The sequence below is a fragment of the Desarmillaria tabescens genome (genome assembly GCF_030435595.1).
Source record: "Desarmillaria tabescens strain CCBAS 213 chromosome Unknown EV420scaffold_14, whole genome shotgun sequence".
NCBI classification, from domain to species: domain Eukaryota; kingdom Fungi; phylum Basidiomycota; class Agaricomycetes; order Agaricales; family Physalacriaceae; genus Desarmillaria; species Desarmillaria tabescens.
In genome coordinates this window covers 883,861-910,962 of record NW_026848313.1, presented here as the reverse complement: position 1 = coordinate 910,962, position 27,102 = coordinate 883,861, and the positions used below count along the sequence as shown (strand labels likewise).

General features: G+C 48.4%; 10 protein-coding genes and 1 non-coding gene across 11 annotated transcripts; 6 read left to right on the top strand and 5 right to left on the bottom strand.

Moving 5' to 3' along the window:
• Positions 1-69: 69 nt before the first annotated feature.
• EV420DRAFT_1268654 (Endonuclease/exonuclease/phosphatase) lies at positions 70-1,555 on the bottom strand (the record flags this gene model as incomplete). Its single annotated transcript, XM_060467458.1, has 5 exons — positions 70-348; positions 395-527; positions 576-956; positions 1,013-1,295; positions 1,348-1,555. The coding sequence occupies 5 exons, from the start codon at positions 1,553-1,555 to the stop codon at positions 70-72; spliced, it is 1,284 nt and encodes a 427-aa protein (XP_060332014.1).
• Positions 1,556-1,595: 40 nt separating this feature from the next.
• Positions 1,596-3,033, bottom strand: EV420DRAFT_291939 (carbonic anhydrase). Its single transcript, XM_060481558.1, has 5 exons — positions 2,710-3,033; positions 2,500-2,647; positions 2,343-2,437; positions 2,218-2,291; positions 1,596-2,139 (listed from the first exon to the last, which is right to left on the bottom strand). The coding sequence occupies exons 2-5, from the start codon at positions 2,614-2,616 to the stop codon at positions 1,760-1,762; spliced, it is 666 nt and encodes a 221-aa protein (XP_060332013.1). The 5' UTR covers positions 2,617-2,647; positions 2,710-3,033; the 3' UTR covers positions 1,596-1,759.
• A 572-nt stretch (positions 3,034-3,605) lies between these two features.
• Positions 3,606-6,103, bottom strand: EV420DRAFT_1641998 (uncharacterized protein; the record flags this gene model as incomplete). The annotated part of the gene is made up of 9 exons (XM_060477304.1): positions 3,606-3,888; positions 3,940-4,315; positions 4,374-4,415; positions 4,486-4,549; positions 4,603-5,102; positions 5,150-5,311; positions 5,367-5,423; positions 5,471-5,760; positions 5,817-6,103. The coding sequence occupies 9 exons, from the start codon at positions 6,101-6,103 to the stop codon at positions 3,606-3,608; spliced, it is 2,061 nt and encodes a 686-aa protein (XP_060332012.1).
• Positions 6,104-6,257: 154 nt separating this feature from the next.
• EV420DRAFT_291600 (uncharacterized protein) lies at positions 6,258-7,046 on the top strand. The gene is made up of 4 exons (XM_060481557.1): positions 6,258-6,327; positions 6,381-6,549; positions 6,594-6,757; positions 6,806-7,046. Exons 1-4 carry the CDS (start codon positions 6,325-6,327, stop codon positions 6,884-6,886), a joined length of 417 nt encoding a protein of 138 aa, XP_060332011.1. The 5' UTR covers positions 6,258-6,324; the 3' UTR covers positions 6,887-7,046.
• Positions 7,047-8,241: 1,195 nt separating this feature from the next.
• EV420DRAFT_1268944 (uncharacterized protein) lies at positions 8,242-10,964 on the top strand (the record flags this gene model as incomplete). Its single annotated transcript, XM_060467470.1, has 11 exons — positions 8,242-8,341; positions 8,393-8,449; positions 8,502-8,589; positions 8,645-8,686; positions 8,741-8,780; positions 8,828-8,884; positions 8,934-9,507; positions 9,619-9,780; positions 9,844-10,026; positions 10,084-10,549; positions 10,601-10,964. Coding segments are annotated over 11 exons (2,133 nt in total), but the record flags the coding sequence as incomplete, so codon positions are not given.
• Positions 10,965-11,128: 164 nt separating this feature from the next.
• On the top strand, positions 11,129-12,400 carry EV420DRAFT_1537840 (ADP-ribosylation factor family-domain-containing protein). Its single transcript, XM_060472972.1, is given in 10 exon segments — positions 11,129-11,225; positions 11,236-11,237; positions 11,285-11,395; positions 11,448-11,506; positions 11,561-11,621; positions 11,671-11,736; positions 11,786-12,018; positions 12,073-12,151; positions 12,206-12,228; positions 12,296-12,400. 8 exon segments carry the CDS (start codon positions 11,353-11,355, stop codon positions 12,299-12,301), a joined length of 570 nt encoding a protein of 189 aa, XP_060332009.1. The 5' UTR covers positions 11,129-11,225; positions 11,236-11,237; positions 11,285-11,352; the 3' UTR covers positions 12,302-12,400.
• EV420DRAFT_291561 (glycosyltransferase family 50 protein) lies at positions 12,240-13,897 on the top strand. The gene is made up of 4 exons (XM_060481555.1): positions 12,240-12,654; positions 12,709-13,161; positions 13,210-13,507; positions 13,559-13,897. Exons 1-4 carry the CDS (start codon positions 12,422-12,424, stop codon positions 13,823-13,825), a joined length of 1,251 nt encoding a protein of 416 aa, XP_060332008.1. The 5' UTR covers positions 12,240-12,421; the 3' UTR covers positions 13,826-13,897.
• Positions 13,761-14,940, bottom strand: EV420DRAFT_291586 (P-loop containing nucleoside triphosphate hydrolase protein). The gene is made up of 4 exons (XM_060481556.1): positions 14,856-14,940; positions 14,712-14,803; positions 14,447-14,661; positions 13,761-14,393 (listed from the first exon to the last, which is right to left on the bottom strand). The coding sequence occupies exons 1-4, from the start codon at positions 14,914-14,916 to the stop codon at positions 13,970-13,972; spliced, it is 792 nt and encodes a 263-aa protein (XP_060332007.1). The 5' UTR covers positions 14,917-14,940; the 3' UTR covers positions 13,761-13,969.
• Positions 14,941-14,958: 18 nt separating this feature from the next.
• Positions 14,959-18,809, top strand: EV420DRAFT_1307675 (Utp21 specific WD40 associated putative domain-containing protein). Its single transcript, XM_060468512.1, has 15 exons — positions 14,959-15,299; positions 15,352-15,452; positions 15,500-15,620; positions 15,677-15,806; positions 15,868-16,100; positions 16,156-16,334; positions 16,387-16,573; positions 16,629-16,873; positions 16,930-17,172; positions 17,224-17,415; positions 17,469-17,656; positions 17,711-17,814; positions 17,866-18,011; positions 18,061-18,271; positions 18,320-18,809. The coding sequence occupies exons 1-15, from the start codon at positions 15,038-15,040 to the stop codon at positions 18,637-18,639; spliced, it is 2,862 nt and encodes a 953-aa protein (XP_060332006.1). The 5' UTR covers positions 14,959-15,037; the 3' UTR covers positions 18,640-18,809.
• Positions 18,810-19,004: 195 nt separating this feature from the next.
• On the bottom strand, positions 19,005-21,562 carry EV420DRAFT_1675937 (uncharacterized protein; the record flags this gene model as incomplete). The annotated part of the gene is made up of 13 exons (XM_060479147.1): positions 21,093-21,562; positions 21,035-21,043; positions 20,957-20,985; positions 20,845-20,906; positions 20,482-20,795; positions 20,357-20,416; positions 20,210-20,308; positions 20,004-20,158; positions 19,937-19,953; positions 19,721-19,884; positions 19,303-19,625; positions 19,081-19,246; positions 19,005-19,030 (listed from the first exon to the last, which is right to left on the bottom strand). Exons 1-13 carry the CDS (start codon positions 21,172-21,174, stop codon positions 19,005-19,007), a joined length of 1,506 nt encoding a protein of 501 aa, XP_060332005.1. The 5' UTR covers positions 21,175-21,562.
• Positions 21,563-22,125: 563 nt separating this feature from the next.
• On the top strand, positions 22,126-22,220 carry EV420DRAFT_t139. The gene has a single exon. It is a non-coding gene; the product is annotated as a tRNA-Gln (tRNA).
• The last annotated feature ends 4,882 nt before the right edge of the window (positions 22,221-27,102 follow it).

Sequence of the window (27,102 nt, the reverse complement as noted above, 5' to 3'; positions counted from 1 at the left end):
TCGAACAAGCGCTCTTACCCAGAATCTCACATAAATTATCCATACATAAATAGTCCGCAAAAACCGAGATCATACAGAACTATTCGAAGGCGTTGAACGCCACCAACTCCACGCCCCGATACCGAGGAAAAAGTTGAAAATTCCCACAATCGCGGAACCTGCACCGAATAGGGTGAAGATCCACCAGATGATACCGATGATCCTGTCGAAAACGCGGCCAGTATAGCGTTTGTATGTTGCAAAAGGGTCCGGCGTCGGGAAGTAGTGGCCAGGGAGATGAAGGACTGGTGGCGTGGGCGTCGTCACTGATGCACAAGAAGGGATGAACAGTAGCGAAACGATGGGTTTCTAGGACAAAGTCAGACATAGAAGGAGGAACCAGGATAAGACCTACGTGATCAGAGGCTGTGTATCCGGGGACAGAAGTGTAGAGCAAGTTTGTGATGCTAGAATTATCGGGGGTATCTGGCGAGTCAGTGTAGGTGGTATACATAATCCTGTCTGTCCATGCAGGTACCCGTTTCTCGCTGATGAAATGAAATCAGCGCTCCTTTTGAACGATGGACGGAACCCACCTATACTTGTCTACTTGGCCAACATCATACTTGTAGCTGCACTTGAAGTTCCAAAACGGCCCTTCTCGAAGACCAACAAAGATGGTTCCTTTTCGTCGCTCGGTCAGAAGCTGGTCGAATTCTTTCAGGGCCTGTCGCGTATTCTGGGCTGCCAAGACGGCTGCGACGTCTGGTTCTGTATAGAACGCGTGCAGAGGATGAGAGGGCGGTATTGAGAGGCGAAAGTTGAGGTCCCCAAGGAAGAACAAGTGAGAAGTCGAGTAGATCGTGGTTGGAGGAGACGACGACGAGGGAAAGAGAAGGGTGCTGACGATTTGGTTGTAGTCGGTGACGCGCTCTGCCAGATGTTCAGCATGAGCCGTGAGATGGGCACAGACGAATCTGATAAACAATGAAGTAACTGAATGCGGCAATAGGCAAGCAGGCAAGTAACTCACGTGTAGACCTCACCAACACTTCCGTTCTCTCCTGGGGCACGGAAACGGACGCCAACTGCGCCCTTGTTGCCCATGTATAACGGACCGCACCCTGTCCAGCTGGTCTGAACGTCACAGACTGTCTTTGCAATACCGTCGTCTCTTCCATAGACGAGCAGGGCTACACCAACATTGACGACCTTTGCGATGAGCGCATATCGTTCCTTATTGGGGGCATGTGCTTCGAGCTGGGAAAGAATGTGGGCATTGCGGTCGTCGATAACGGACTTGGAGAGGCCAGAGACTACAGAATGGAGTCAGCTGCGCAGTGGTCGTAAGTTGCGGTGTATACATACGCCCAAGATGCAGCGGCAGAAGCTCCTGAAAGCCAACAGCGATGATGTCCGGTGCTCGGGGCGAACGAGAGAGAAAAGTCGAAACTTGCAAGGTAGGCGATAGCCAGTCAACAAGGTCTTGAGGAAGGCCTAGGTTACCTTGAAGGTTGGTATTGTAGGACGCGATTTGGACGAGCACGCCGTCATCAGGCAGGCCAGTTGGGTGCATGACGGTGGCAAACGCTGACAAACGGACATAACTTCCGAATGGCGACTCCGACGACCATCATGATCGGATCGACCTCTTCGATCACCAAGAGTTTCTTAAGTATTGTACTACAAATTATTGCTATTCGACGAAAGCAGGTGCGTTGATATACGAAACAGAAATCTAATCGTTCAACGATTTATCAGCCTGTAGGCATTCTAAAGTCTACTTGGTCGATGGGCCCCGTGTCACCCTTAAATCCTTCAGCCGGCCACTGGCAAGATCAAACACCCAGCCGTGAATGTACACATCCTTGCCTTTCCCACTCTTGTTCTTCCAAGCATTTACGATAGTCGGCGTTTGCGACAGGTTGTCTACCTGCATCTTGACATTTTCTTCAATGAGTATCGGAAGCGCCTCTTCTTTCGGTGCAGAAGACAGGTGGAGCGACGCAGCCAAGGCCGTGACCGGATATAACCACTTGTTGATGGCTTCCTCAGGCGACAGCCCTGCTACCGTGGCACAGGGTTCGCCTGACGTATACGACGGCGCTGCATTGAAACACGCCGACGCTCCTCCACATTCTGAATGACCGACAATGACAACTGTGTTCCCAGGAGGGTGGGAGGGGCAAACGCATCGGTTGGGATAATGCTACCAAGACAGAGAAAGAGAGGAAGCACCGTGTTCGACGCCGAGATGATCAACGGCATAGGTCAACGCCGACAGAGCGCTGTCATCATCGAGATGGAATTGGCTAGACGACAAATGAGACCCAAGGAAATTGGATATGACGGGTGACACGCACTTGGCGATGTTTCTAAGGACGAATATCGTCCCCGGACGAGAGCCAGTGATCACAGACTCGGGGACGCGGGAATCTGCACAGCCTATCCATAAAATCTGCGAGGGGGGGAAGGAAGAGCCATGAGCAACATATCCTGTGGCCGACGCTCGAAACGTACTGGGGGGCTTTGGCCCTGAGCTAGCTCTGTAAAGAACTCTGGCTCAGCTTGGTCAACGTCAGCAGCCCACTGAGCATTGGAAGCGAATAATCTCGCGATGATAGGGTGTTCAGCCATGGAGGGGGAAGGTGAGGTGTAAAAAAGACGCCTGCGGCAACGGTCTTTATATCGATGAGCTCAGGAACGAGAGAACATGTGTATCAAACTCACTATTGAATATTCCGATTGAATGGAAGAAGACGGTGACGGTATCACAGTGACTGGAATGGGAGCAGCGTCCGGGTATAGTTAGGTCCGCTGATAGGGAAGGGAAGGGATACGAAGCCTGGGAAGGAAACTGTAAAGGAACGAAAAAAAAATCGAGCGGTTGAGCGTTCAACGTCGCTGTCAAAAAGGGGTCAATCCTTCGGCTGGCATCACATATTATATAATCACGTGAGATACCCCACAAATCTCATTTGCAAGTTTCGTAATCTCGTTCGTTCTGGAGCTTCGTTTCGCCTTTATCCTTTCGCTTCCGGGCCTGTATCTATGAACCTCGTGTCCCTCCCTGAGATAGTCCTTTGCCTCATTTGCCTACTTTTGGTCGCTCGTATCTCCCTGTGGGTCGTGCACAAAATTAACCCGCGACGGCAGCGACATTGAGTGCTAAGAATGACGGCCCCCGTAATGTAAAAATAGTAGCGACAAATCCGGTAATCAACATATCGCCAACATACCATATGCACGACGAGGCTCGAACTGAGGCTAGTGCAAAGCGCAGACGGCCTTGAACCAGACGAGGATGTGCTCGACCTGCAGGTGCCCACAGGCTATCGCTAAGGCATATGGCTGAACGTGTCCTGGCCTGGCCACGAGTCCGGCACGGAACAGCGTTTGGCCGCGACAATCTTCCGTCCGGTCATACACGGCATCCACCATGCATATCTATACAGTCCTTTTAAGCGAGAATCGGGACCCTGATGGGAGTTAATGGTTTAGCGTCTTTCTGGAACCAAAAATACACGTTCCTATGACAGAAACAGAAAAACATAAGCGTAACACTAGAGTAATCAGGAATACAGTACTGGGCCTCGGTTTTCTCTATTATTATACCCTCGCCCCGTTCACCGCCCAGATGAGGAGGACCCTGTCCTTCCACGCAGGTCGCCGACCGCTTCATCGATGTCAATAAGGGTGTCATCCCGTTGAACACTCCCATCCACAGCACCCTCTTCTTCTGTATCCAACATATGGGGATGATTTTCTGGATCATCCAGACGAATGAGCGCCAAGCAGGCCAAGGACACGCATACCGACGCGACGCCAACAAAGAACATCGTCCTCGGAAACGTCGCGACAGTTTTAATGTACACAAACGCATATAGCGAGGGTCCTATTATCTGGGAGCTGTCGTAATCAGTTAGAAGCAGTTATCTCATGATTTAGGAAGGAGTGAACCTGAGGGCCTGTATGACACTCAAAGCGCCGAACAATCTCCCAGATTCAGTGCCTCCCCTTTGCGTATACAGTTCCAATGCAACACTCTGGATAGCGGGGGAAAATCCTGTGCCCATTGACCCGAGCATGCTGGAGAGTGTGAAAATCAAAGGACTGGCGGTAGATCCAAGTAATGCATAAGATACGATGTCGATGAACAATGATACACGAGCAAGTCCCAAGTCAAAGCGAGATGAGTGGCGTTCTAAATGGAAGCTTGATGAACGGTCCGAATCAGAGTGAGAAGACCTCGAGTCGTTGCTTTCTGAGGGTATGAACGGTTCTCTCTCCCCCATAGAAACATCTTTAGGTTTCGGTTTGCACAACTTGATCGCAACTGTGCATATGATAAGATGGGGATTTCGGCGCAAAAGATACGACTCCAATCAGCTTACGAGGAAGTATCACAGTCAGGAAGAAAGCTCGCGCAGCACCGACTAAACTGAGCCAATATCCGATCTGATTAATTGCCATGTTAGGACGTAAAGCGAATTGTAAGGAATTCACTCGCAGTCTCTGATGTCCAATCAAATGTGGCAGCTGCGTATTGAAACTTGTACGTGTAGGAGCCCTGACGTGAATCGGCATCAGTCATTACTTATCAATGGCAACCACAAGGCTCACCATCAATGAGAGCGCGAGTCCGTAAGCGACGGCAATGAGTGTGAGGTTCCAGTCGCGTTTCGGACGCTTCAGAGGATGGCTGTCCGAGCCATTCATTTCCGGCAGGAAGACACTCAGGGGACTCAGGAATCCAAAGAGGCGCTTGAATACGCCCGCTTGCGGATCGGACTCGTAGTGTTTGATCGTAGATCTGCGCCTCTGTGCATGGGTAAGAGACTCGGGGATGATAAACCATATCAAAAGAGCATAGCAAATATGAAGACAGGTAGTAACATAAAACACCGAGATAGTTTGTCCGGTAGCGCGGATCAAAAGGCCGCCAAAGGTGGGGCCAAGTGCGAATCCGACGAATAAGAGTCCAAGACTTAGAGAAAAAACGCGAGATCTGTGCGACGTTAAGCAGGCAGAAAAGTTACCAAGGGGAAAGCTATTGACCGCGTGGCTGAGGTGGAGGTGTCCGCTATATAAGCGTGCATAGCCTGCGGTGGCCGTGGATAATCCTGACTACAGTCAGAACCAAGATTGACGACGGTAAGGTAAATAGTACCTCCCAAGCTTCCTTCGATTATTGGACCAAGAAGGAGGAACCAATAGCCAGCCGGGGAGTTGTTCATAGTAGGAGTTAACGACAAGAAAGTTGAAGTCCGTGCTAAGGAGGCCGACGACTGAGATACCAAGGACAGGCTGTACGGCCATGCCGATCTGAGTACTGTATACGTATTAGGAGCGGTGTATTTCTTGTTGGTTTTCAGAAGGATACTTACGGATCCCCATGCCGGCTGTGGTCAAGCATCCTAGCACGCCCATAGTCGCAGCCATGGCTATGAAGGCTTGAGGATGGATCGATACATCGTAAGATAGTACATACTCGCCGCGAGCTTTGCAACAGTTGCCTGTACGACCGGATCCGAAGCGCATCCATTTTTGTTGGCATTCTTCGGGGCCTCTGGCATGTCGCGGAAGTATACAGTAACGGAGCGGTCCTGCCTGACATCGAGGGTTGCCTCCGTTGTGGTATTGGTGGAGACGAATCCTGTCAATTGATCGTCGTATATATCGGGGCTATGTACGGCGCATGCGAGCTGGGTGTAGATCTCAACCCTAGGAGCAATCGTAGAAGACCAAGCGATGCTGGAGAATGGCATCATCGCCAACAGCCTTGAAGATTAGAGATAAGACTGATGGACTTGTGAAGACTGAGGCAAGTCACGTACCAGATGGGCGAGGGCCTTTTCCACCATGGCAAACGAGCTCTTGCCTTGAGTTCCTCATCAAGTTCTGTATCGTCGGATGATCCTCCGATAAGTGTCTCCTCGGCTTCATGGTGATGAGGGTGAACGAATTCGTGCAGCAGTTCAGCATCTCGCTCGCTGACAGCTCCTTCAGATACCAGCCCTTGCGGATCCGTCAGCATTGATGTTGCAGTTGTCCTTAACGACCTAGGACGCGACCTGGACTGGGATGGTACTCGCAGCCTCGAGTGTTCCGTCGAACGCGACATTATGGCGGGTTAAAGAGAGTAGTATCTTGCTGCGAGGCGTATTGGCAGAAAGTTAGAGATGTGCGAGTAGGGGAGGCAGAGATACCCACGCGAAGAGGTCGTGTCGGCATTTATTTACAGGGGAGAGATGACCAATCGGCAGAAACATGTCGTCAGCGGAACGAAGCTTATCTTATCTCCGCGATAAATACCACCTCTTCCATCCCACCATCACAGCAGTAATGGTTCGTGCTTCTGCGCTATTGATACTCACGTTTATCCACGGACGAATGTGTAGTCTCAAACAGTCGACATACCCCAATCGATCAAGGATACTTTACGAAAATTCAGATTTGCCCGTCGCAATGAAGGCCACGCTGCGCTGGTAATCAAGATCAACAAGGCCACGCTTGCGATGGAGGAAGTAGAGCAATTTGATAATATCAGCATCGAGGAGCTGGCAGAGGGTATGTGCTTGATTGAATACAAGGCTTTGGCTCATTGACGGCAGAGCTCCCGGAGAACAGCCCTCGATACGTTGTGCTCAGCTACGAGCTGAACCATTCTGACGGACGAAAATCGTTCCCGCTTGTTCTTATTAATTGGGCGCCAACATCGAGTGAAATCGGATTGCTGACGCTGCATGCTAGCGCCTTCATCAACTTTCAGAACACCGTACGCCATTTCTTTTGGCCTGTGATGATGCTGATCGATATTTTTCAGGCTGGTATCAGCAAAGTTGTCGAGGTGAGAGACGGGCCAGAAGGTCTCACTAAGGAGGTGATAGACAGCAAATTGTCATGATAGTATACCATAGTTGTAATTGCCGACGAGCTTCCATGGAATGTTTCGGTACCGAAGGATACCGGAGGGATGCCGTCAATTCTGTTTTTCGTATCTTCCATGTTCCTCGATGAGGCTATTTTCTCCCCACGACACGACGAACAGAAATTCGAGGAAAAGAAAGAAAACGTGTACTTTGCAAGGCCCGAGGTATCGCTTTTCTGAATGGGGCCTTAGACATGGGATATGGTCAGACATAAAGTGATCCGAGACTTGTTAACATGGACGAAGAGAGGCCGGACATATAGAAAGAACTGAAACGCGGCAAGTGGCTGGGCGTATGTGTGGGCCCATTATTTGGTTCAAGATCGAGCAGGGTCCCACCGCCGTCCCTGTCTTCTTCTCCTCCGTCATTCTTCCCGCTCGCTGCAAATCTGTCTTCCACACCCTCTCCGGCTTTCCCTTTTCAGCCCCCGCGGCCGCCCCGCCATGCTGCCCGCCCCAGTTCCCCAGTCGTCGCCCCACGCTCAAGGACAGTGAGCGCAGCCAGGGCCAGAACTACAACTGGCGCGACAGAGGACGTGACGCCCTGGGAGCTCTATCCAGCACCCGATGACGATGTCCCTTCCAGGCCACGGGCGACGTCGACGACCCCAGTGACCACACCTAGCGCTGTTAAGAGCCCGGGCGGCAACTCTGTAAGTTATTCCTAGAATATTCAAATCTTTGCCCCACAATCGCCGCATATACAGCGTCATATGCACACTTCTTTCATTATACTTAGTTGTTATTAGCATGAGTTTCCTGACTGAATCCTTTTGCCGTTACAGTCAAGACCTTCAAGCTCGTCCGGGCGCGCCTTCACTGGCGGCTTTGTTCGAAGGCATAGATCTATTGGGAGCAGGGCCGCCAGGCCTTTGGACCAAATGGGCAATACCACCTCCGAACCCAGGTCCCACCATTCACCTCCATCAGATACAGCGGCGCGCTCAGCCACCCTGCATTCTCTTCCCTATCCTCCAGTCTCCATAAAGTCTGCTCCTACTGTCCATCATGCAAGCTTTCCCTTTCACAATCTTCCCTCCGGACCCGCTCCCAGCCAATCTCGTCTCTCAGACAGGGAAAATAAATTCTCTACTGCTGATCGGACAGTACTTGAGGAACTTAAACGTACCATCAGTACACGAGATGCGCAGTTTGTTGTAAAAGGAGGTATTCCACAATCGTGGGGTGCGGGTGGTATCGGCTCAGTCGGCGGAAGCAGACACCATCCGTTTAGTAGAGATCAAGTTCCCTATCCACGATGTTATGAAAAGGATGTATTGGATCTGTGAGTTGACATTGCTCCTTTACTTTATCATGCTGATAATCCTTCCAGAGATACATGGGAAACGTCCGTTTGCCATCAGATATGCGAGAGTAACACCTGGCATGTCTTCGAGAAACCTCCATCCAAAGCCTTGGATATCGGGTGCGGTAGGTCCATTCAATTCTCACTGCCGAGTGGCCAACTGAACCTGGCATTAGGCACCGGCGCGTGGATACTTAATTGCGCCCGATCCTGGAAAGATTGCCATTTTGTTGGTGCGCATAATTTCCTCATCAAAAGCTACTCCAGATTGATACTCACGCCTAGGATTGGATTGCGTCCCACTCCATCCCGATCTTCAGAGAGTCGGTTCCAGCGATCTTGCACAGCGCATAACATGGACTCAGGCCAACTTGTATGTGCCGCCTGTCAGATTTTTGATTGCATATATTGATACGAGAATGTCTTAGTCTGGAATCTCTGCCCTTCCCTAATGATGAGTTCGATTATGTGTTAGTCTGCATTTTCTAGTTTTATCGGGATAGCATTAATGCTTAAACTTGTAGTCACATCAAGCGAATCGCCTTGGGTGTTCCAGAGGACAAGGTTAGTCCCAATCGTAGCCCCTTATCTCCACTTAATTTTACTGCCAGTGGGACAAACTTTTCGAAGAAATTGTCCGCGTAATGAAGCCGGGCGGCGCTTTTGAAGTAGAAAATTTGTCTCATTCAACTGCAGGCATCTGACATTTACTACTAGATGATAGAGGAAGACCTCTTCTTCCCCGGTCACAGCCCAGACGACGACCCTGACGACAATTGCAATCCTGATTTAGAACCGCAGCTATCTGGAGACGGACACCACCGACTATATTCGCGCAGGTTGTCTAGAAGCTCACTGCCTGCTCGAAGTCCAAGCACAGACCGTTATATGAGTGATGCGGCAGATCTACTACGGTCAGGTGGCACAAAGCCAGGAGATCCAGCCTCTCCTTCGGCCGCTTGTCCTAGTCTATTAGCGACGACCAGCACATGTGGTACAGATCCCAATTCACCCATGACGCCGCCAAGCGCGTCTTTCCCCCTTCCTTCTGTGCCTACGTCCGGCACGGCCATTGACGAAGAGAAACGTGATACACTCTCCAATACAATCAATCACGCTAATTCTCATGGAAGTCGCAAGTCCATCTCAGTATCGAATAAACCTTCTTCAATACGCTTTAAGCAGCGCCAGAATCGATCCTTGGAGAATCTGTTGGACTCGAGTACATTCAAATATACACCGCAGAGCATGCAAACGGAGTCGTCTGCATCTTTAAGTTCAACAGAAACTAGTCCAGGACCTAGCGCAACTCGAGGGCTACGATCATCGGTGGCTCACCTTCATCAGCACCTGCCTTTCTTTTCAGCTACTCAGCAGTCCAGCCGAAGTATGGCGTCGAAAGGGAACGTCTCATCATTCTTGACGATGCCAGAGCCTAGAGCTCCCGCGAACCCTAGAGATCACTACCTACTACAAACCATATACAACGGAATGCAGGCATCAAGATTCATCAATCTCTCCCCACTCTCGTTATTGCCAAACCTGCTTGGAATGTATTTTAGAGGTATATATTGTTCCTGTCCTTCCACTTGATACACTTGATACTTATCCATTAATGGTTAAACAGATGTGCGTACACACCCTCCGATTATGTTCGCTTTCCCCCCATTGGCACCGAAACAGCTTCAGCATGAGGAACGCGATTCCCATTCGGAACATGAGCATGACTCTGACCCAGATGAAGAAGCTCGTAATGCAATTAATCCCTTCCCCGCACGACCGCCGCCCCTGTCGACGGACCAAAGGCGAGGTCGATCCGTCTCTGCTATGTCGCCTCTGGGTGGTGCCTATAATGCCCTCGGTGAAGAGCGATGGATCTCTGTTCAAAGCTTACTCCATAAGACTTCGAAATATGTTTCTCTTGACGACTCTAAAGCAGCTGGACTTACACCCCGTTCGGCAAAGTCAAAACCGACCAATAAAGTTCCGTCATCAGATACATCCTCTGTACCTCCGAAAAAAAACCCGCCAAATCGTTTGCCGAACACCAAGCTGCACATTGACTTGCGCACGCTGAATCTCCACCTCGCCGTACGAACGGCTGAGATTCTGGGATGTTCCGAAGCAATGTGGGAGTGGGTGTTGGAGTATCAACACGAAGCACGTCGGAAAAGACGAGATTCAGATGCTGCTTCAAAGAAAAGGTCTAGGTCTGTCGATGCTATACGGCATTTGAGAGAAGCGACAGTCGAACAGGATCCGAATGATCCCAAAGCCATGATCGAAGACATGACACGAGAGGAATTTGAAGCATTGTTGGTTCGTTTTGATATGTGAGTTAATTTACCATGAAAGTCCGTTTCTCACTGACATTGCTGTTTTAGGGATATGCAAGACCACATGGATCTTGGTGCTCAAATTGAGCGGCGGTTCCACTGGACATGCATACCTGGGGCTCTTACCCCAGAGCGCAAAAATTTCGACTCTGCGTGGGAGAGGAGACGACAGTGGGAGGAGGAACAGAGGCTTTCGAATGTTCGAATGACTGGAGAATCGGAGCGGGACTCACAGCTATTTGTGTCTCGGGGACAGAAAGATACCAATAGGATACAACGTTCGGTATCACAAGGATCTGAATCGATGGCATCCTCGTGTAGCCAGTCCACGGTGAACGTGAGAAGGATTAGTCGGTCTATGGGTGTGTTTGTGGCTTGGAAATCTGCGGACGGGTGTAATATAGTGCGTTGAGGCATGGTAACCCCGTTTTTCTTTATCTCTGTATTTACAACTATCTATCTGTCTGCGTATCTGTACTAGGCGTGGGGTATAAGTATTTTTATCTGTATTCATGTATGTTCTTACAGTTGGTATATAGTTGGGTTAGAGACAAATAACACGTTATCTCCTGTCATCATAACTTTAAGTATTGGTTTCACCTTTTCAATCATTAATGACATCTGTATGAATTCTCAGCGTGAAGGTGGAACACTGGATACGCGGCGCCTGCTGGTAAGCTGGCCATGACGATTTCACGTGACCAGGGTCGCATTGATTGCGTACCTCCAACGCACTTCCACGTCTCGACCACCATCCGTATTTCTACTCTCTCTGCTAGGACTTCTCGCAGTTACCGACCATGTTCATTGTTAACTGGTTCTTTGATATTCTTGCTCAACTTGGTAATTCCAGTTCCGCCATCTCTTTAATGATATGTTTATGTTTTGCAATCAGGTTTGATGCACAAGAATGCCAAAATTCTTTTCCTTGGGTTGGATAACGCCGGAAAAACGGTGTGTGCTTTTACTGTCCAGTGTACTTTTAATTTGACCATTCCGGATGGGTAGACGTTGCTGCACATGCTGAAAAACGACCGACTTGCTACCCTTCAACCTACGTTGCACCCGAGTAGGTACTCTTTTTGTCCGGCATTGATGCTTTCTGAAAGCTCTTGCAGCATCCGAGGAACTGGCCATTGGAAATGTCAAGTTCACTACCCATGATCTCGGTGGACATATGCAAGGTTGGTACCTGCGTTATCTTATGGTGAAAACATTCTCACTCGAACCCAGCTCGTCGGCTCTGGCGCGACTACTTCCCAGAGGTCGATGGAATCATCTTCCTGGTGGACAGCGCCGACTTTGAGCGTTTCTCAGAAGCCAAGGCTGAACTTGATGCCCTCCTCTCTATTGAAGAGCTTGCTAAGGTCCCTTTCCTCGTTCTCGGCAACAAGATTGACGCTCCGGGTGCTGTCAGTGAAGAAGAGTTGAGGCATCACTTGGGACTGTATCAAACGACGGGCAAGGTGCGTAGACTGGTAATGGTCTGCTGGGCAGCGCTCATCCCATCTTTCATGCAGGGCAAGGTTCCTCTTACTGATATTAGGCCTGTGGAACTGTTCATGTGCTCGGTTGTCCAGAGGCAGGGCTATGGAGAAGGTCGGTCCGCATTGTTTTCATTATCTCAGCCGTGATTTGACGGTTGCACTCTAGGTTTCCGATGGATCTCGCAATACGTGAGTCTTTTTACGTGTGCCGCTCTCTGTGTCCCGGTCATCTCACTGCCTTTTTCTTGCTATATAGATTTGAGAAGGTGGAAAACATATTGTTACGCGGATAGATTTTTTGTACCTTTGTTTACCGGAACCTTCTTGCACGTAAATTACCCGCGATAGCTTTACTGGTAACTCCCATGTTGTAGTTCCTGTCATGGCTATTATCCATATAATTCCATATTTTTCTTCTTTTCGCAATGTCCTGGTTCTCTCCGTTGTAATACGCGTCGTTCTCATCGTCTACAGCGAGTGGCACGATGCTCGTTCCCTCGTCAAGTACACCGATATCGATTACCGTGTATTCAGTGACGCCGCGTCGTTTCTTTTGCATCCAGGAGAGGGGAATATCGCTCAAGGTCCTTTGAAAAACTGGATCCAACTTGGAGAGTATGTCATTAGTTTGCTGTCGTGTCACTGACAGAATTAAACGTATCATTGTAGCCCGTATACCCGGGAGACATACCGTTACACCCCACTGCTTGCCCTTCTGCTAGCGCCTAACGAATGGGTACATCCTTCCTTTGGAAAATATCTCTTCGCTGCATGCGACATCGTTAATGGGCTGCTGATATATCGGCTCACCCGGGCGACACGCTTCAGCGCTCTTCACATGCTCAACCCAATGGTTTTTTCAATATCGACTAGAGGGTCCTCCGAGTCTGTTCTATCCCTCCTAGTGCTCCTCACACTGTATGCTGCCCTTACGGATCGCTGGAAAACGGCCGCAGTCATGCTAGGCGTCAGCACCCACTGGAAGATCTACCCAGGGATATACGGTGTTGCTTGTTTGGCCGTCCTTGCGAAGGGCAACTCAATTGTGAATTGGCGTGGGATTTCTTTTGGCCTGCTGAGTGTCTTTACATTCGGAATCTTGGGTGTAGGGTGCTATCTTGTGTGAGTAAGTCGTGTGCTTTTCTTGAAGTGATGCTGAACAATGTGTAGTTGGGGGTATCCTTTCCTCTATGAATCGTACCTGTATCACCTACACCGGCTTGACCACCGACACAATTTCTCACCTTATTTCTACCTGACATACTTGACGTATCCTGTCGGGGATCCTGAGGACTCTCAAGGATTGTTCTCTCGAGTCATTCGCTCCCCTTTGACAAGTTTTCTTCCTCAAATGACGCTTGTCCTTGGATCGGGCCTAGCGTTAGGCCGCAGAAAGGATGACTTGGTATTCGCATGGTTTGTTCAAACAGCCGTGTTTGTTATCTTCAACAAAGTTTGCACATCACAGGCATGTATATCCCCCCTTGCTCAACTTCACGGGCTGACCATATAATTCCAGTACTTCCTCTGGTATCTACTCCTTCTTCCTCTCCTCCTTCCTTCGATCCACATGTCGACACGCAAGGCATTCACTTGTCTTGCCGTCTGGGTCGGTGTCCAAGCTCTATGGCTCAGCGAAGCGTACAAGCTAGAGTTTCTGGGACAAAATGTGTTTTGGGGGCTATGGCTGCGAGGATTGGTGTATGTTGTGGGAAATTGCTGGGTTCTTGCTGAAATTATGAATGGATACAAGAGACCCTCGTCCACAGGCGTCATGGAGAAGTAATTCCCTTCGCTTACATTGATGAAGCACTAGGCCACCGATTTCTCCCGTCCGTGCATCCCCAATTGCTACATACAACCAATTCCGGCCGAGCCTTCGTACTCTTTGCGAGTCTAATAAAATACACATTGACTGCGAGATACAGATCTATTGCTGCATGGTCACCAGAAGCTCTCGGAGAGAACCAAGTCCAATTTGTGGGCCACTCTTCTCATCATCGACGTCTTTCGCCGACTCTTTCACGGATGTGGCAATAAAGTGCACCTTGGTACCTTCCCAGTCGGAAAAGTTGAATGTCTTAGCCGTGTCCGCACATTCAAGACCGCCCAGCTCTGTCTTCTCCTCGCCTAAACCCTCAACTCCTAAACTATCTGAATGGGCAGCCCGGCGCTTCTCCAGCTCCCTTTCAAGCACAGTTCTCACTCGGTTGATGGCGAGGGCATTAGAGGAGGCATTGGCTGACCCGGCCACGTTCTTAAGTAGGTCGGTCTTGTGAGCAACAATCACCAGACTGGGTGTTTTCTGAGTAGATGGTAACTTGACTATAGCGTCCATTATGATGTGAAGGTGTCTAGAAGGAGGTTGAATTATTTGCAACGATGATATATTGACAAGTGTGCTCACTCTGCAACGGCTGCTGCATTACGCGAAACTGTACTTGCATCCACGACAAAGGCGACGACAATTGTCTCTTTCATATGTTCCTTGAACTGGTCTCGCATCTTTGGATGTCCCGGTATGTCGACAATGACTACAGGCTTTTTGAACGGAGGCCAGTCGACGGATGAGGTGTTGGCCTGTAAAGATGTATGTGATGGTAGCGATTGGTCGTACATAATCTGCAGGAAGAAACGTCAGTATACTACGGATATTTTCAGGCAGAGCATACCTTTGAAAATATCGCTGTTTTACCAGCGTCAGAGGGGCCAACAAGAAGCACTACATTTCCGCGAGTTTTGAAAACATGAGTAAGTATAATGACTAGGGGATGAACGTCTGAGTGGAAGAGCCAAGTGGAAACGTTTCTACGCACTAGCGACCAAAAATACGAAGAGCCCAATGAGTATTCTTGTCAGAACTTGTAGAACGCCCATGGTAGGAGGAGAGGGATTATTATTTGTTTACCTTGGCGATGCCTAACACAAACCTTCCCGATCGGTCAGGAAATTTTGGAGGATCGCGTCTTGCTCACTTACCATTCACTTGAAAGTCGCGATGGCAGCCACTTACGATACCCAACCGCCTCGCAAGAAAATTCGCAGAACCGCCTCTTCGACCTCTGCACAAAAACAACGAGCCGAACCTCGTCTGTTCGTACCCTTTCGGGCCCTCGGTCTCGTCACCAACCAAGTACCTTTTGTTCTGCAGACTCGGTCGTACAAGGGTGCTACTGATGGACCACGAGTGCATATTCTGACGTGCCTTGGAAAATCCTGGGCTCTATGGGAAGGTGGAAAGATGACCTTACTTTTCGTTGGTGCGAATAAATTGTGCATATACGCGGAAAGCTGCTGATAGACATTCAATAGGCCCGGATACGGTTGATCCAATATCTTACTTGGCGATGGATGGTGATGCTGTCTGGGCTGCTGCTGGACCCAGCATCTTCAAATACATCCGTGGAAAAGAGGTCAGTCGCGCAAAAGGAAGCGTTACCTCAAATTCATTACTTTTCAGGTCCTTCGAATATCAAGTCCACTAGAGTCTTCATTGTCGTACATTACGATTTTTGGAACTCTTATTTTGGCACTGGACGATAGGGGAGAACGAATGTTTGTGTGGGATACCACGGATGGAGGTAATCACTCAATTTATTTTTTCTGATATCCATCCTTTGCTAAGTTTAAGAACCAGCTCTACAAGCCACGGTCCAATTTGACGCAGACTTCACCGCGACATCCATACTACATCCTGCTACGTATCTCAACAAAGTGCTTGTATCTAGCAGTCAAGGAAGTATGCAGCTATGGAATATTCGCTCGCAGTAAGTTTAAGGAGATATCTGTTATATTCCTTCGAACCGAACCTCATCCCCGTCTTTGTAGGACTTGCATACATAGATTTTCATCAGCAAATCTTTTGTCGATGGGTTCGGCACCTTCACCATCCACCTTGCACGGTACATCCATAACCGCATTGGTACAGTCCCCAGCGATTGATGTCGTTGGAATCGGTTTCACTTCTGGAGAGATTTCTGTCTATGATGTCCGTACGGATGAGCGTCTGATACGTATGTTCATGGAGGGCGGCGGCATAAGAGCTCTGGGTTTTAGAAGTGGTGAGCAGGACATCTATTTTCTATCTAAGCTGAAGACCAAACCTCGCTGTTCCAGACGGGGAACCTATTCTCGCCTCTGCTTCATCCGCGGGCCATATTGCTTTATGGGATCTCAATTCTGGCGGTCGTTTGTTGCATATGATGCGCGGTGCACATGATGGCGCTATAAGCGCTTTAGAATGGATTCCCGGCCAACCTGTCCTAGTTAGCTCTGGCGAAGACAATAGCGTCAAGGTACTGGACTCTTCTGGTGTCGAGTTGTACTTACTGATACCATCCCATCTAGCAATGGCTATTCGATTCTCCCACTGCAGCACCGCGTCTACTAAAATTCCGTTCCGGTCATCATGCTCCTCCCCATCTTATCCGATATTACGGTGATGACGGAAAGCAGCTTCTGACGGCTTCAAGGGATCGCAGTCTCAGATGTACATCGGTAGTGCGTGATTCGCGGTCATTTGAACTTTCACAGGGTCCGTCAGCTTTTTTCTCATTCGGTCAATTGAATTAATTAATTGACTTCTCCAGGATCCCTTGCAAAGAAGGCCACTGCTCTGTCAATACCACTGGCCTCTCTGAAGTTCCCGGCTATCACTTCTTTGTCATATTCGTCAGCTCGAGCGAAAGATTGGGATGATATTCTCACCGCACATACGGATGAGTCTGTTGCGCGGTCTTGGACAATGCAAAACAAGAAAGTGGGTAAATATACCTTCGGTTTTACGGAGCCTGTCAAGGGTAAAGGCAAGGCAAAAGCTCTCGGCTCAGTCAAGGTTTGTCGATGCTTTACCTCACACTTAGATTTGGTCTTACCTATACCGTTGTATAGGCTGTTTGTGTCACCGCATGCGGAAACTTCGGTTTGGCAGGCTCTTCAATAGGTGCTGTTTATATGTGGAACCTTCAATCGGGTATGCGACGCAAGACCTTCGACGTCGGACCATGTCCTGCAGAGGTTACAAGTAGACTAGGCACCGCCGGAAAGAAGGGCAATGAGCGTACCATTACTGGGATTGCTACGGATGCACTGAACAGAGCTGTTATAGTGAGCACATTGGATGGAACCATCAATGTGCGTCTTTCTTGTCTTGCCAATTGCAGGGCTAACGTCAACGTGATTTAGTTCTTTGATTTCCACACTGCCCAGTTGGAGCGCACTACAATTGTTCCTTCGCCCATTGTATCCATGGTGCTGCATCGGGACAACGGGTTGCTGGCAGTCATATGTGACGATATGATAGTTCGCATCCTCGATATTGAAACGAAGAAAGTTGTTCGAGAATTGGGAGGCTTTAGAGGCCGAATACTCGATATTGTATGGGAGCTGGTCGTCCCTTTTTTCGAATTAGTGCTCACAAATCTTTTAAGACGTTTTCCCCGGATTCAAGATGGCTAATTGCCAGTTCCCTGGATTCTGTTATCCGAACGTATGATGTCCCAACTGGTCGGCTGATCGACGCTTTCAGGACACCCAGTGTGGCTACTAGTATTTCCTTCTCTCCGACAAATGACTTCCTCGCCACTTCACATGTTGATAGCGTCGGCATTTATCTCTGGTGAGTCTCTTGAAATAGCTGAGCAGTTTTATCAATCTGACCGATCATTGACAGGGCAAACCGTGCACAGTATGACACTGTCTCTTTCCAAAGTGTCAACGACGACGATCTGGCGGACACAGCGCTTCCTTCAATGCAAGGAACTGCAGAGGACGAAGGTATGCCAAGATAATCAATACTCGGATTGCTTTAACGCTACCTACTCTTAGCACTTGATTCTCTATCGCCGCTATCTGCACAACAAGAAGCTACCGACGTTTTCATGACTCCTCCTCAGCTAGATGGAGAGCTTATAACGCTGACGCTGCTTCCCCGATCTCGATGGCAAACGTTGCTCAACCTAGAAGTGATACAGGTACGCTTTTCTAGGTCAGACATAACTTTCTTTTTGAGCCCTTCCCTAGCATCGTAATAAGCCGAAGGAACCCCCAAAAGCCCCAGAAAAGGCACCATTCTTTTTGCCCACCCTTCCTGGTGTCGAAACGCGGTTTGCTGTTGAGACCCCCGAACAGGAGAAAGCTTCGAAAAAGTCAACGCGAAGATTGGAAAATGCTGCAAGCCATTCACAGAGCCAGTTCCACGGACAGCTGATTTCCGAACCTCGCGACAGGGATTGTAGGTCATGACGTCCACTCCGCAACGCTATCTGACCTTTTCAAACAGACGAAACATTTTTCAACCTGATAAAATCTTTATCTCCAGCTGCCTTGGACTTGGAAATTCGCTCACTCATCTCCCTCGACAGTCTTCAGCTATTTATTCACTCCCTGAAGCAACGGCTACTTTCGCATAAAGATTTCGAAGCTGTCCAAGCTCTTCAAAATGTTTTCCTCCGTATTCATGGGGATGTACTGATTGAAAATTCCGAGCTCCAATCGGATATGATGAAGCTTCTGGAAGTACAACGGAAGGAGAGTGAAAGAGTACTGGAGTTGATTGCCTCGTCTCTGGGAACTTTGGGATTCGTTAGGGACCGATCATGAGGTTCGGTTTGTTGGGGATGCTAGCTGTAGATACCGTACAATCCATCTAGGGGAACATATACTACTGCACATCTGTTCGGGGGGAAAACTGACTGATTGCATGATGCGTTATAGTGGTTCTAAGTCCACCCTGAGACTACGCTATCTGGGGCCAGCAATTTTCAAGTTTATCCTGTTACAACTCCTTGCTTAAGTGATTACTGTGCTTGTGTTGGGAGAAAAAGCCTATGCCTCTTCATATTATAAAGAAGGGTAGTCAAGGAATCGGTAGCTTTTTCAGCGATGGCTGGGCCAAACCATTCCTCGAAAGAGCTAAATATGTCTATTAAACTGTCCAACAATGCGTAACAAGTAACTCTACGGACTTATGCCAGCTCAATATAGCGTTCCACTGCATCAAATCAGTCAGATACACGATCCGTACAAGAGTCATAAACTCACCCTCCCAATCGGTAACAGCCTCGTTCCACAACTTGACTTCATGTTCTCGCGTTCCACCATAGTGTTCAACGAACACATCGCCAAGCATTTCTAGCTCTCTGGCGATGCTTTCTGGCTTCATCATCCGGATCGTGGCTGCCTCAAGTGATATTGGAAGCATCTTCACCTAATCAAAGCTGTAAGACCCCAGGGCGGGGGCAACATCGACGCCGCACGGCTTACCTTCCCGTTCTTCTTGTCCTCAGGCGTAAAATGACTGATAGGTGGTATTGTGAGCTTGAGTTTCTTCTCGATACCTCTTAGACCGAGGAGGAAGACTGCACTCAAGGCGAAGTATGGATTCATGTCCGCTCCGGGTATACGAACTTCGAACCTCGTCGCCGCTGGAGGGACTGAAGGCGGCGAGAGGATACGGATGGACGCAGCGCGGGAATCGTAGCCGTATGTAACGGCGTTTGGAGCCCAGAATGCTTCGCCGCCTACAAGGCGCTTGTAGCCGTTGATGGTAGGGACCAACTGTATTGGAAGTAAGAAAAGCAATAGCACTGGTCCGAATGTCGATTACTTGCCAGGGGCATGACTAGCACGGAGTCAGTCAACAATCACAGCAAGGATTGATAGTAAGTGATAGTGTACTGACCGTCAGCAACGCCGTCAAGAACACCGGCCAGGAATTGCTCAGCTGCCTCGCTTATGAACTTGGTATCTTCGAAAGCAGCTCCTTCACGTCCTACGGCAGCCTCTGATCGGGGAAGTGCGAATATATTTTGACCCTGGTTGTTTCGCAGAGACACATGAATATGACTATAAGGGCCGTTAGGTGGTGGAGGATGAGGGAAATTCAGAGGATTCGTACCCACTACAACCTGGAAGCTGTATGTAGGGTTAGAAAGTGAAATCGTCAATATGTCAAAGTGACGAACATTGTTCCAAGGTTTGGCCATGAAACTTGGAATGACACCTCGCTGCATACCGATACTTTTCGTTAGGTACTTGAATAGTATAGCGTTATCGGCCATTCGAAGAGCAGTAGTGTAAGCCAAGGCTGTCTCCAGGACGCCAGGACCGGTTTCGGTGTCTGTTGGGGTATATGCTTCAGGAAGTGCCAGGTGCTAGTGGAACAACCCACGATGTCCTTCAATGTCGACGCCAAATTGGGCGCCCAAATTGAAAATGTCGTGAAAGTAATCGTTGTTCAGTTGAGTACGCAGAAGAGAGTACCCGTGCACTTAGTTTATATGAATAAGAGAATCGAAGTATTGACAAAACGGCTTACTTCCTGGTGTCAGCGGTTTCAAATTGTGGTACTTCTTCTCTGATAATGACCCCGGCGTTTCTGTCGACAGTGTATAAGAATAATGTTAGTTCTGGTCGCATGACTAGCCTTGGAAGTTGAAGAACTGATAGGAACGTACGTCAGTTCATATCCACGAATGGAGGAACGGCTAACCTCATATTCTACGCCAGCAAAACATTCGAAGCCTAGTGAAGCCGCCCGTTCAGTCGTGATCTTCAAGATACCCCTTGGGTCAACCACGAGTGGTTCTTTGGTATCGGGATCCAAGAAGGACACCAAGAAGAAGGGCACATTATCTTCCCAGGGAATGCGACGGTAGGTGGAGAGATCGATACGTGCTAGGATGTCCCGGTAGCCATTTGCCTTGTTTGATACGAGTAGTTCTCGTGAATAGACAGTGTCATGTATGTCCCAGCCACTGTGGGCACCGTTGAGCTTGCGAGATCCGAAAGGCGTGCTGAACGTACAATATGACGCTGCAAAAGCCAAATCCGTCCGACGATGCTGCACTGATAAATTTATCTTTGCTCTAAGAGACATTCAGCACGCGTCTCAAACAAAACAAGACGGACATCGCACCATGAACTTGCCACGAAGGACGCCATCAACTGGTAAACGCGTCAAAATGCACTACTGCCGCAATACGCGAGCTCCTACCGTCGATTCCTATATAGTGTTAGGCCCAAAGCCAACTCGTAATTCAAGCAGTCCTCACCAGCAACCTTGACTTTGATATCATCCTTCAAAATATCCTTGAGTTCCTCCAAGGTCTTGGGTGCACCAGCAGTCGCAGACATGATGGACAGAAGTGAAAGGGATCAAAGGTGCTAGGGGCAAGCATGATCGTCTCTTATCAGTAACTTTGTGACGAACGTCCATGTGCGCGAGCGCTGCAAGGACCCACGCCGCGGCGACGACGACCAAGCTCCCCGCTGTATCGCTCATACTCGGGTGCCTGCGAGGCCAGGCTTATTCGATACGGCGACCATATCAAGGCTCCATTTCCAAGGATAGCTCATGGCAAGAGCTGGACAAAGCTTGACTCCGTACCCAGGCTCATTCGCGATAACGCACTGCAGGAATTTGAGCTACCGATGAAATACTAGTAATGATACGGTGGGCCGGCGCGGCTTCAAAGCTATCGCGAGGATTACCCGCCACTATAGGAATGGAAAATTAGCAGGATATCGAACGTCTGGATTTCGGCTCTGTAGATCGCATTCTATGACTGCAAAAATTCGAATGTGCATGTAAATGAATGCTGACGCATCTCATATCGAATCATCGTTGCTAATACGCAAAGATAAAGAGATCTTTGTCGGGGACGTCTTATAGTGCAGTGGTTATCGCCTCGGATTCTTTGGAAAATTTAGGCCAATTATATCCGAAAGCGAGATCAGCATTTAGCAACAACTGTCCTACTTTACGAGCGAGCTTGTGTACCAAAACCAGAGGCAAAGCAAAATGAACCGGCATGGAATGTAGGGCATAGTAATACATTCTTTCGCCCTCCCGCATAACTACTAGCTTTGTTCTTTCAGCGGTTGGCGGTGGTCATTTTTGTGAGCGCCATGCGGCTGAAGGCATCTTTTCGGACTCCCCTCTTGATACAATATGGCGATCAACTGTCAGACAACTTTAGTAAAGGCGAAGACATCCTTGTTGTCTTCACTGAAGTGATTCAATTCTTATTTGAGTTTGGCCCCCCTTTGCCGATAGCCATTACTAATTTATAAAGTTGACCATCTGGTCTTATAGTGTAGTGGTTATCACTCAGGATTTTGAAATTGGTTAATTATGTAATCAACTTCCTGAAACCCAGGTTCGAACCCTGGTAAGACCTGTTTGATGAGTTTAGCATCTTGTTTTTTTAGTCATACATTGAAGTAGGGTTGCGCACGAAACCTACAGGGGGGGTAAGTAACCGTTTGTTACCGACCCCTCCCCAGGGGGGTGGTTTTGCTATGGTAAGTTACCGTTACTTACCTTATCACGTGCATTATCACATGACTAACACGTCGCAATTGCCAAATTTTTCCAAAACCTTTGTCTTCGTGTTTTTATATATTTTCTTGATGTAATGCAGGGTAATTCAGTTGTAAAGACACTCATCTGTAAATATACAATCCAAATTGAAATATGCATGTAGTAGTACTAAATTGTTCTGCTCAACTACCTGTCACATGACAGGTAAGTTACCTCAACGAAAACAGGACCCGTGTTTATGCTCTCAGAGGTTAGGGCAGGATTTTTGCCAAACTGAGAAAATTGTCTGGACTTTTCATTTTGCAAAATTTTGAAATTTGTCTGGATTCTTGGCCTAAGCTGACCCCTCCTCGCCATTTGTCCGGACTTTCACCCTAACATCAAATTTCGTCAAAAATCATTAAAAAAATCCATAAAAATCGCTCCCTAGAGCTCAACACATCGGATAGTGCGTCTCCCCATGTTGTTGACATTATCTTTGGAAATGAGTAAATATCACAGCTTTAAGTACCTTTCCGCACAATTAAGGTGAGAGTGGCTACTTATCACACAAAAAGCAACTATTGTTGTCCTGCTTAATGGCACAATGTCTTCAAAGAGCTTTGAATGGATGAAGAAATGGAGAAGCAATCTCAGGACAATGCATGTAAGATCAAATGTATCCCAAGAATGTCCGGACTAGGCCTTAACCTTATCTGAAAGTGCATCCCTTGTCCGGATTGTTGATCTAACCTCTTGCCGCTGACAGGTGTTTTTGTCCAGATTTGTCCCTAACCTTTGGTCCAAAAACTGCCAATTTTGTCCAGACTTTTGCCTCAACCTCTGAGAGAATAAACACAGGTCCTACGAAAACCCCTCTGGCGAGGGGGGGTAAGTTACCAGTAACTTACCCTGGTAACTTACCGGGAATAAACCCAGGTGTATCAAAACCTAGGGTTTCATGCGCAACCCTACATTGAAGCTATATGGATTTCAAGATACTTCTAGATTCTAGACTCTAGAGTACATACGAAAGTGTCATGACTGAAATGTGATCGAGGCATAGAGAACAAAAACCTCTCACAATGCCACAAGCTTTTATTGACCAATACCTATGCCAAAGGCATCCTCCGTGTTTTGTAGTATTCTTGAAAACTCACTAAAGTCTTGCAAAGTTGATGAAGATGTTATCTGTTTCTCCTTCAGAAGTGCTCTCTTGCCCCGGTTGTTTACAGAGCTGGAAACATGTGAGCAAAAAGCCTCCTGGTCATGCAAATGGGCGAGCTTGGCATCATCGTACAGCCTTTAAGTACCGAGGCAAATGGAAACTTTAAAATCTCAACCTGCAGCAAGAGCCATTGATTGTTTGATGCCATCAGTTACTTGAGTAATTTGATAGCATTTGTGCAAACAGGGTTCTGTATAAATATATATATCAGAGAGCGGAAGAATGAGGCTTGAAGAAAAACTATTGTGCTGTTTAAAATTCTCCAGTACCCCACGACAAAACAATAAGGGCAGTCATGGTCAGAAGAAAATGATAAGACGGACAAGACAATTATTGGAATATGCATCTACAATTCTTTCCATTCTTGCGACGCATTGACATGAGAGAGGGGCCAGGGAGTCTGAAGGATTGATGACGACAAGCCATACAAAGTTCTCTTGTTTGTCTGCTGAACAACCATAATACCCCCTGTACGGTCGCTTCCCACAGTTAGGAGAGCAACGTGCAAGCTGTAAGTGCATGCGAGTGGTGTAAAATGGGAACCAGTCGATGATGATGCTGAGGAGACACACTTTGTGCAACAGGCAGTAGTGATGGCTGCGAGCAATTCCTGCCTGAGAAAGACACGATTTGCAGTCGGGTTTCTCCGGGCTTGAATGTGTATAGCGTTCGAAGGCATCGTTGTGCATGCTGCGCATGTAATGGTTGATGATCTTCATCTTGTAATGCTGGCCAATCTATCCTTGGAAGCACTTGGAAGGATATACTTATCCATTTCATCCAGGTGTTCCCAACAGCTAAAAAAAGGTGAGTATATGCGTTGGAATAAAGCAACTAATCAATGAACCTGTGAGGTCCATGGCATAGAATCTCGTGGGGGATGGTCGGGAGGTGTGAATCGTCCTTGCAGCATCATGATATTGACACAGACGCATTTATAGCCATTGCTGGTAGCAGGGTTATTGACTAGTATAAATGGTGACAAACAGATTATTGGTACGCCTCGTTAACAGCAGGATTGGCAGCGACCCGACGCTTGGGGCACTGCTCAAAGTATATGTTATCCTCACTTAAGGACATAATGGTGAGAGGCTAAGGACCAGGAGGGAGTGGTTTGACATGTTTCTATGAGCGAGAGGGTCCATGATGCGTGGAATGTCGCTGGTGTGATACCGTTACTATCTGATACTGGCAGTAAGAAACAGTGAAACAGTTACTATTGGTCGACTCTGCTAAATACAAGCTCAGGTAAAGTAAAACAGTAAGGCTCTGGTCGGGTGACATGGCTTAACCCGGCCAGGCCAGGCTAAGAGAATTGGTCACAAATGTCACAAGATCAGAATAACTCGGATGAATGCAGATGATGTCCGAATGATGTCAAGCAATCGTCAATGCTGCCACCGACGTCGTCGAAGGGTGTCCCAGCGCTTCCCCGCATGTGCCACTCACTGACCAACACAATGGCAGCAGTATTCTTCCAAATTTGTGTTGATTTGTCTAGATATTCAATTTCATTCACAGGAGTACTATGTTTCCTAGTCTTGTTGGCATTGTTGTAGTCATTGTGTATAGTGAGCGGGAGGGTGGGCAGAGCGAGCACAGCATCGGTGTCGGGATGCAGGTGACAATGGAGTGACATGCTGAATAATCCAAGTTAAGCAGACTTAAACGGCCGGTTTAAACTTTGGCTCTGGGGCCGGGTTAAGCCGTGTCACCCGAACAGGGCCTAAAACAGTATGAATTGGTCGACTCCGCTAATACAAGCTCAGGTAAACAATAGTAAACTACTGTGGAAGACTGTAAGACTGTTGTATTGGTCGACTCCGCTATATACAAGCTCGGGTAAACAATAGCAAATTACTATCAAAGACCCCGTCGACTCGTTGCTGAACACAAATAAAAGGAAAACACAAAAAGAAGAAGTAAACTAGGAAAAGATAAAGGCATAAGTATCAAGTTATAAGCATAAGATATCAGTAAGAAAGGCCGGTATGGCTACACTTGGGCGAGATGTTGGAATGTCAAGTGTCACGCATCATGGTGCAGTCGACGTCGGGATCTTCAGTAGGAAGCACCGTTCATCTGTTCTCCTCCTCGGCTTTCCTTATTACATCATATTGCTTCTATTAGTGTACACGGCATGTAGATAAATAGGTAGACGAACGACGATGACCCTCGCCTGTTTGCGAGGGTTCCCTGCTATATCCGGGTGAGCGGCTGGAGAATTACCGCTTATCTCAACACAAACAGGCAGCATAACCCACAGTCCTTGTCGCTCTTGTTCTCTGTGCTGACTCTCGAGACTATCACTACACCGCCACCCCGACACTGGTGTCGAGATCACCTTTGTCACTTGCTAGACCACGAGACGGTCTGGTCGTTCGCTTTGCTGGTCCACAAGACGGTCCAGCTGTTCGCTTTTCTGGTCCACGAGATGGTCCAGTTGTTCATTTTTTGCTCTCCACATTCGTTGTTTGCCACGTCGAGATCGCCTATAGAGCAAAATGTCGGATGAGTTGTTTGGTGCGCGTTTTCCCAAGTTATCGGTCGGAAACTTTGCGGAATGGCGAGTGATGATGGAGGCTGAGCTCACGCGTCGGAAGCTCTGGACTGACATTGTCAAGATTGAGGTTGATGGAGATGGGAAGTCGGAGTCAGAGATCTTGGTGGAGATCACGACGAAGTTGAAGGCACGGGATAAGCAGAAGATGGTGGAGGCTAGGGCCGAGATGATTTTGAGGGTGGATGTCGGGCAGCTGGCGCACATGGACTCGAAGGACCCACGGGAGATTTGGGGGAACTTGCAGACTGTGCATCGTGCACAGGGCTTTGCAACGAGCTTGTCTTTGCGAAGGAAGTTCTTGACGGCGAAGATGCTTGAGGGCCAGGGCATGGAGGCTTGGGTTGGAAAGATCAGGCGAATGGCAAAGGTGATGGAACTAGCTGGTATCGATGTCAGCGACCAAGATCTAATCCTCGCACTCACCATGGGACTCCCCCCTTCCTACGAAAATGTCATTATCAACTTTGATGCGACCCCTCCCGACCAGCTCACACTCTCGAACGTGATTATTCGCTTGCTGAACAAAGAAATGCGCCAAGCGTTGCTTGCTCCTGAACGTTCGGAGAAGGATAAGGATGGGATAGGTGATGATGATGAAGTTGCGGCAGTCGCCTTTCGCGGTGGCAAGGCATCCAGGGGCCTGAAGGGAAACAGTCAAGTCGAGCTCACTTGCTTTTTCTGCGATAAGGCCAGGCATTTGAAGGCGGATTGTGAGGAGAGGGCGAAGTGGCGGAAGTCGAAGAAAGGGAAGACTGTGGCGGCGGACTTCGCCGGGTTGGCTTATGAGAGTGACTCCGATGTCACTTTCTAGGTTACTCTTTCCCACCACGGTGTTCACCTTCCGGGGGTGTACATTGTATGTTTTCTCCTCTCATTTTTCTCTTCTTTTCTTGGGATTGATGCACGAACTTGCGGGGGTGTGTTGGAATGTCAAGTGTCGCGCATCATGGTGCAGTCGACATCGGGATC

Excerpts from the sequence above, each read along its gene's own strand:
- EV420DRAFT_291939 (XM_060481558.1), bottom strand. The coding sequence starts at position 2,616 with ATGGCTGAACACCCTATCATCGCGAGATTATTCGCTTCCAATGCTCAG. Across the intron at positions 2,292-2,342 it reads GTCCTTAGAAACATCGCCAA|CCAATTCCATCTCGATGATG; the intron begins GTGCGTGTCACC and ends TTTGTCGTCTAG. Across the intron at positions 2,140-2,217 it reads TCATCTCGGCGTCGAACACG|TTGTCATTGTCGGTCATTCA; the intron begins GTGCTTCCTCTC and ends CTGGGAACACAG.
- EV420DRAFT_291600 (XM_060481557.1), top strand. Across the intron at positions 6,550-6,593 it reads CATCGAGGAGCTGGCAGAGG|AGCTCCCGGAGAACAGCCCT; the intron begins GTATGTGCTTGA and ends CATTGACGGCAG. Across the intron at positions 6,758-6,805 it reads TCATCAACTTTCAGAACACC|GCTGGTATCAGCAAAGTTGT; the intron begins GTACGCCATTTC and ends GATATTTTTCAG.
- EV420DRAFT_1537840 (XM_060472972.1), top strand. The coding sequence starts at position 11,353 with ATGTTCATTGTTAACTGGTTCTTTGATATTCTTGCTCAACTTG. Across the intron at positions 11,507-11,560 it reads TGGATAACGCCGGAAAAACG|ACGTTGCTGCACATGCTGAA; the intron begins GTGTGTGCTTTT and ends CCGGATGGGTAG. Across the intron at positions 11,622-11,670 it reads TCAACCTACGTTGCACCCGA|CATCCGAGGAACTGGCCATT; the intron begins GTAGGTACTCTT and ends AAGCTCTTGCAG.
- EV420DRAFT_291561 (XM_060481555.1), top strand. The coding sequence starts at position 12,422 with ATGGCTATTATCCATATAATTCCATATTTTTCTTCTTTTCGCAATGTC. Across the intron at positions 13,162-13,209 it reads GGTGTAGGGTGCTATCTTGT|TTGGGGGTATCCTTTCCTCT; the intron begins GTGAGTAAGTCG and ends AACAATGTGTAG. Across the intron at positions 13,508-13,558 it reads ACAAAGTTTGCACATCACAG|TACTTCCTCTGGTATCTACT; the intron begins GCATGTATATCC and ends ATATAATTCCAG.
- EV420DRAFT_291586 (XM_060481556.1), bottom strand. The coding sequence starts at position 14,916 with ATGGGCGTTCTACAAGTTCTGACAAGAATACTCATTGGGCTCTTCGTA. Across the intron at positions 14,804-14,855 it reads CTTCGTATTTTTGGTCGCTA|TCATTATACTTACTCATGTT; the intron begins GTGCGTAGAAAC and ends TTCATCCCCTAG. Across the intron at positions 14,394-14,446 it reads AATGCAGCAGCCGTTGCAGA|ACACCTTCACATCATAATGG; the intron begins GTGAGCACACTT and ends ACCTCCTTCTAG.
- EV420DRAFT_1307675 (XM_060468512.1), top strand. The coding sequence starts at position 15,038 with ATGGCAGCCACTTACGATACCCAACCGCCTCGCAAGAAAATTCGCAGA. Across the intron at positions 15,453-15,499 it reads AATACATCCGTGGAAAAGAG|GTCCTTCGAATATCAAGTCC; the intron begins GTCAGTCGCGCA and ends ATTACTTTTCAG. Across the intron at positions 18,012-18,060 it reads TCAACCTAGAAGTGATACAG|CATCGTAATAAGCCGAAGGA; the intron begins GTACGCTTTTCT and ends GCCCTTCCCTAG.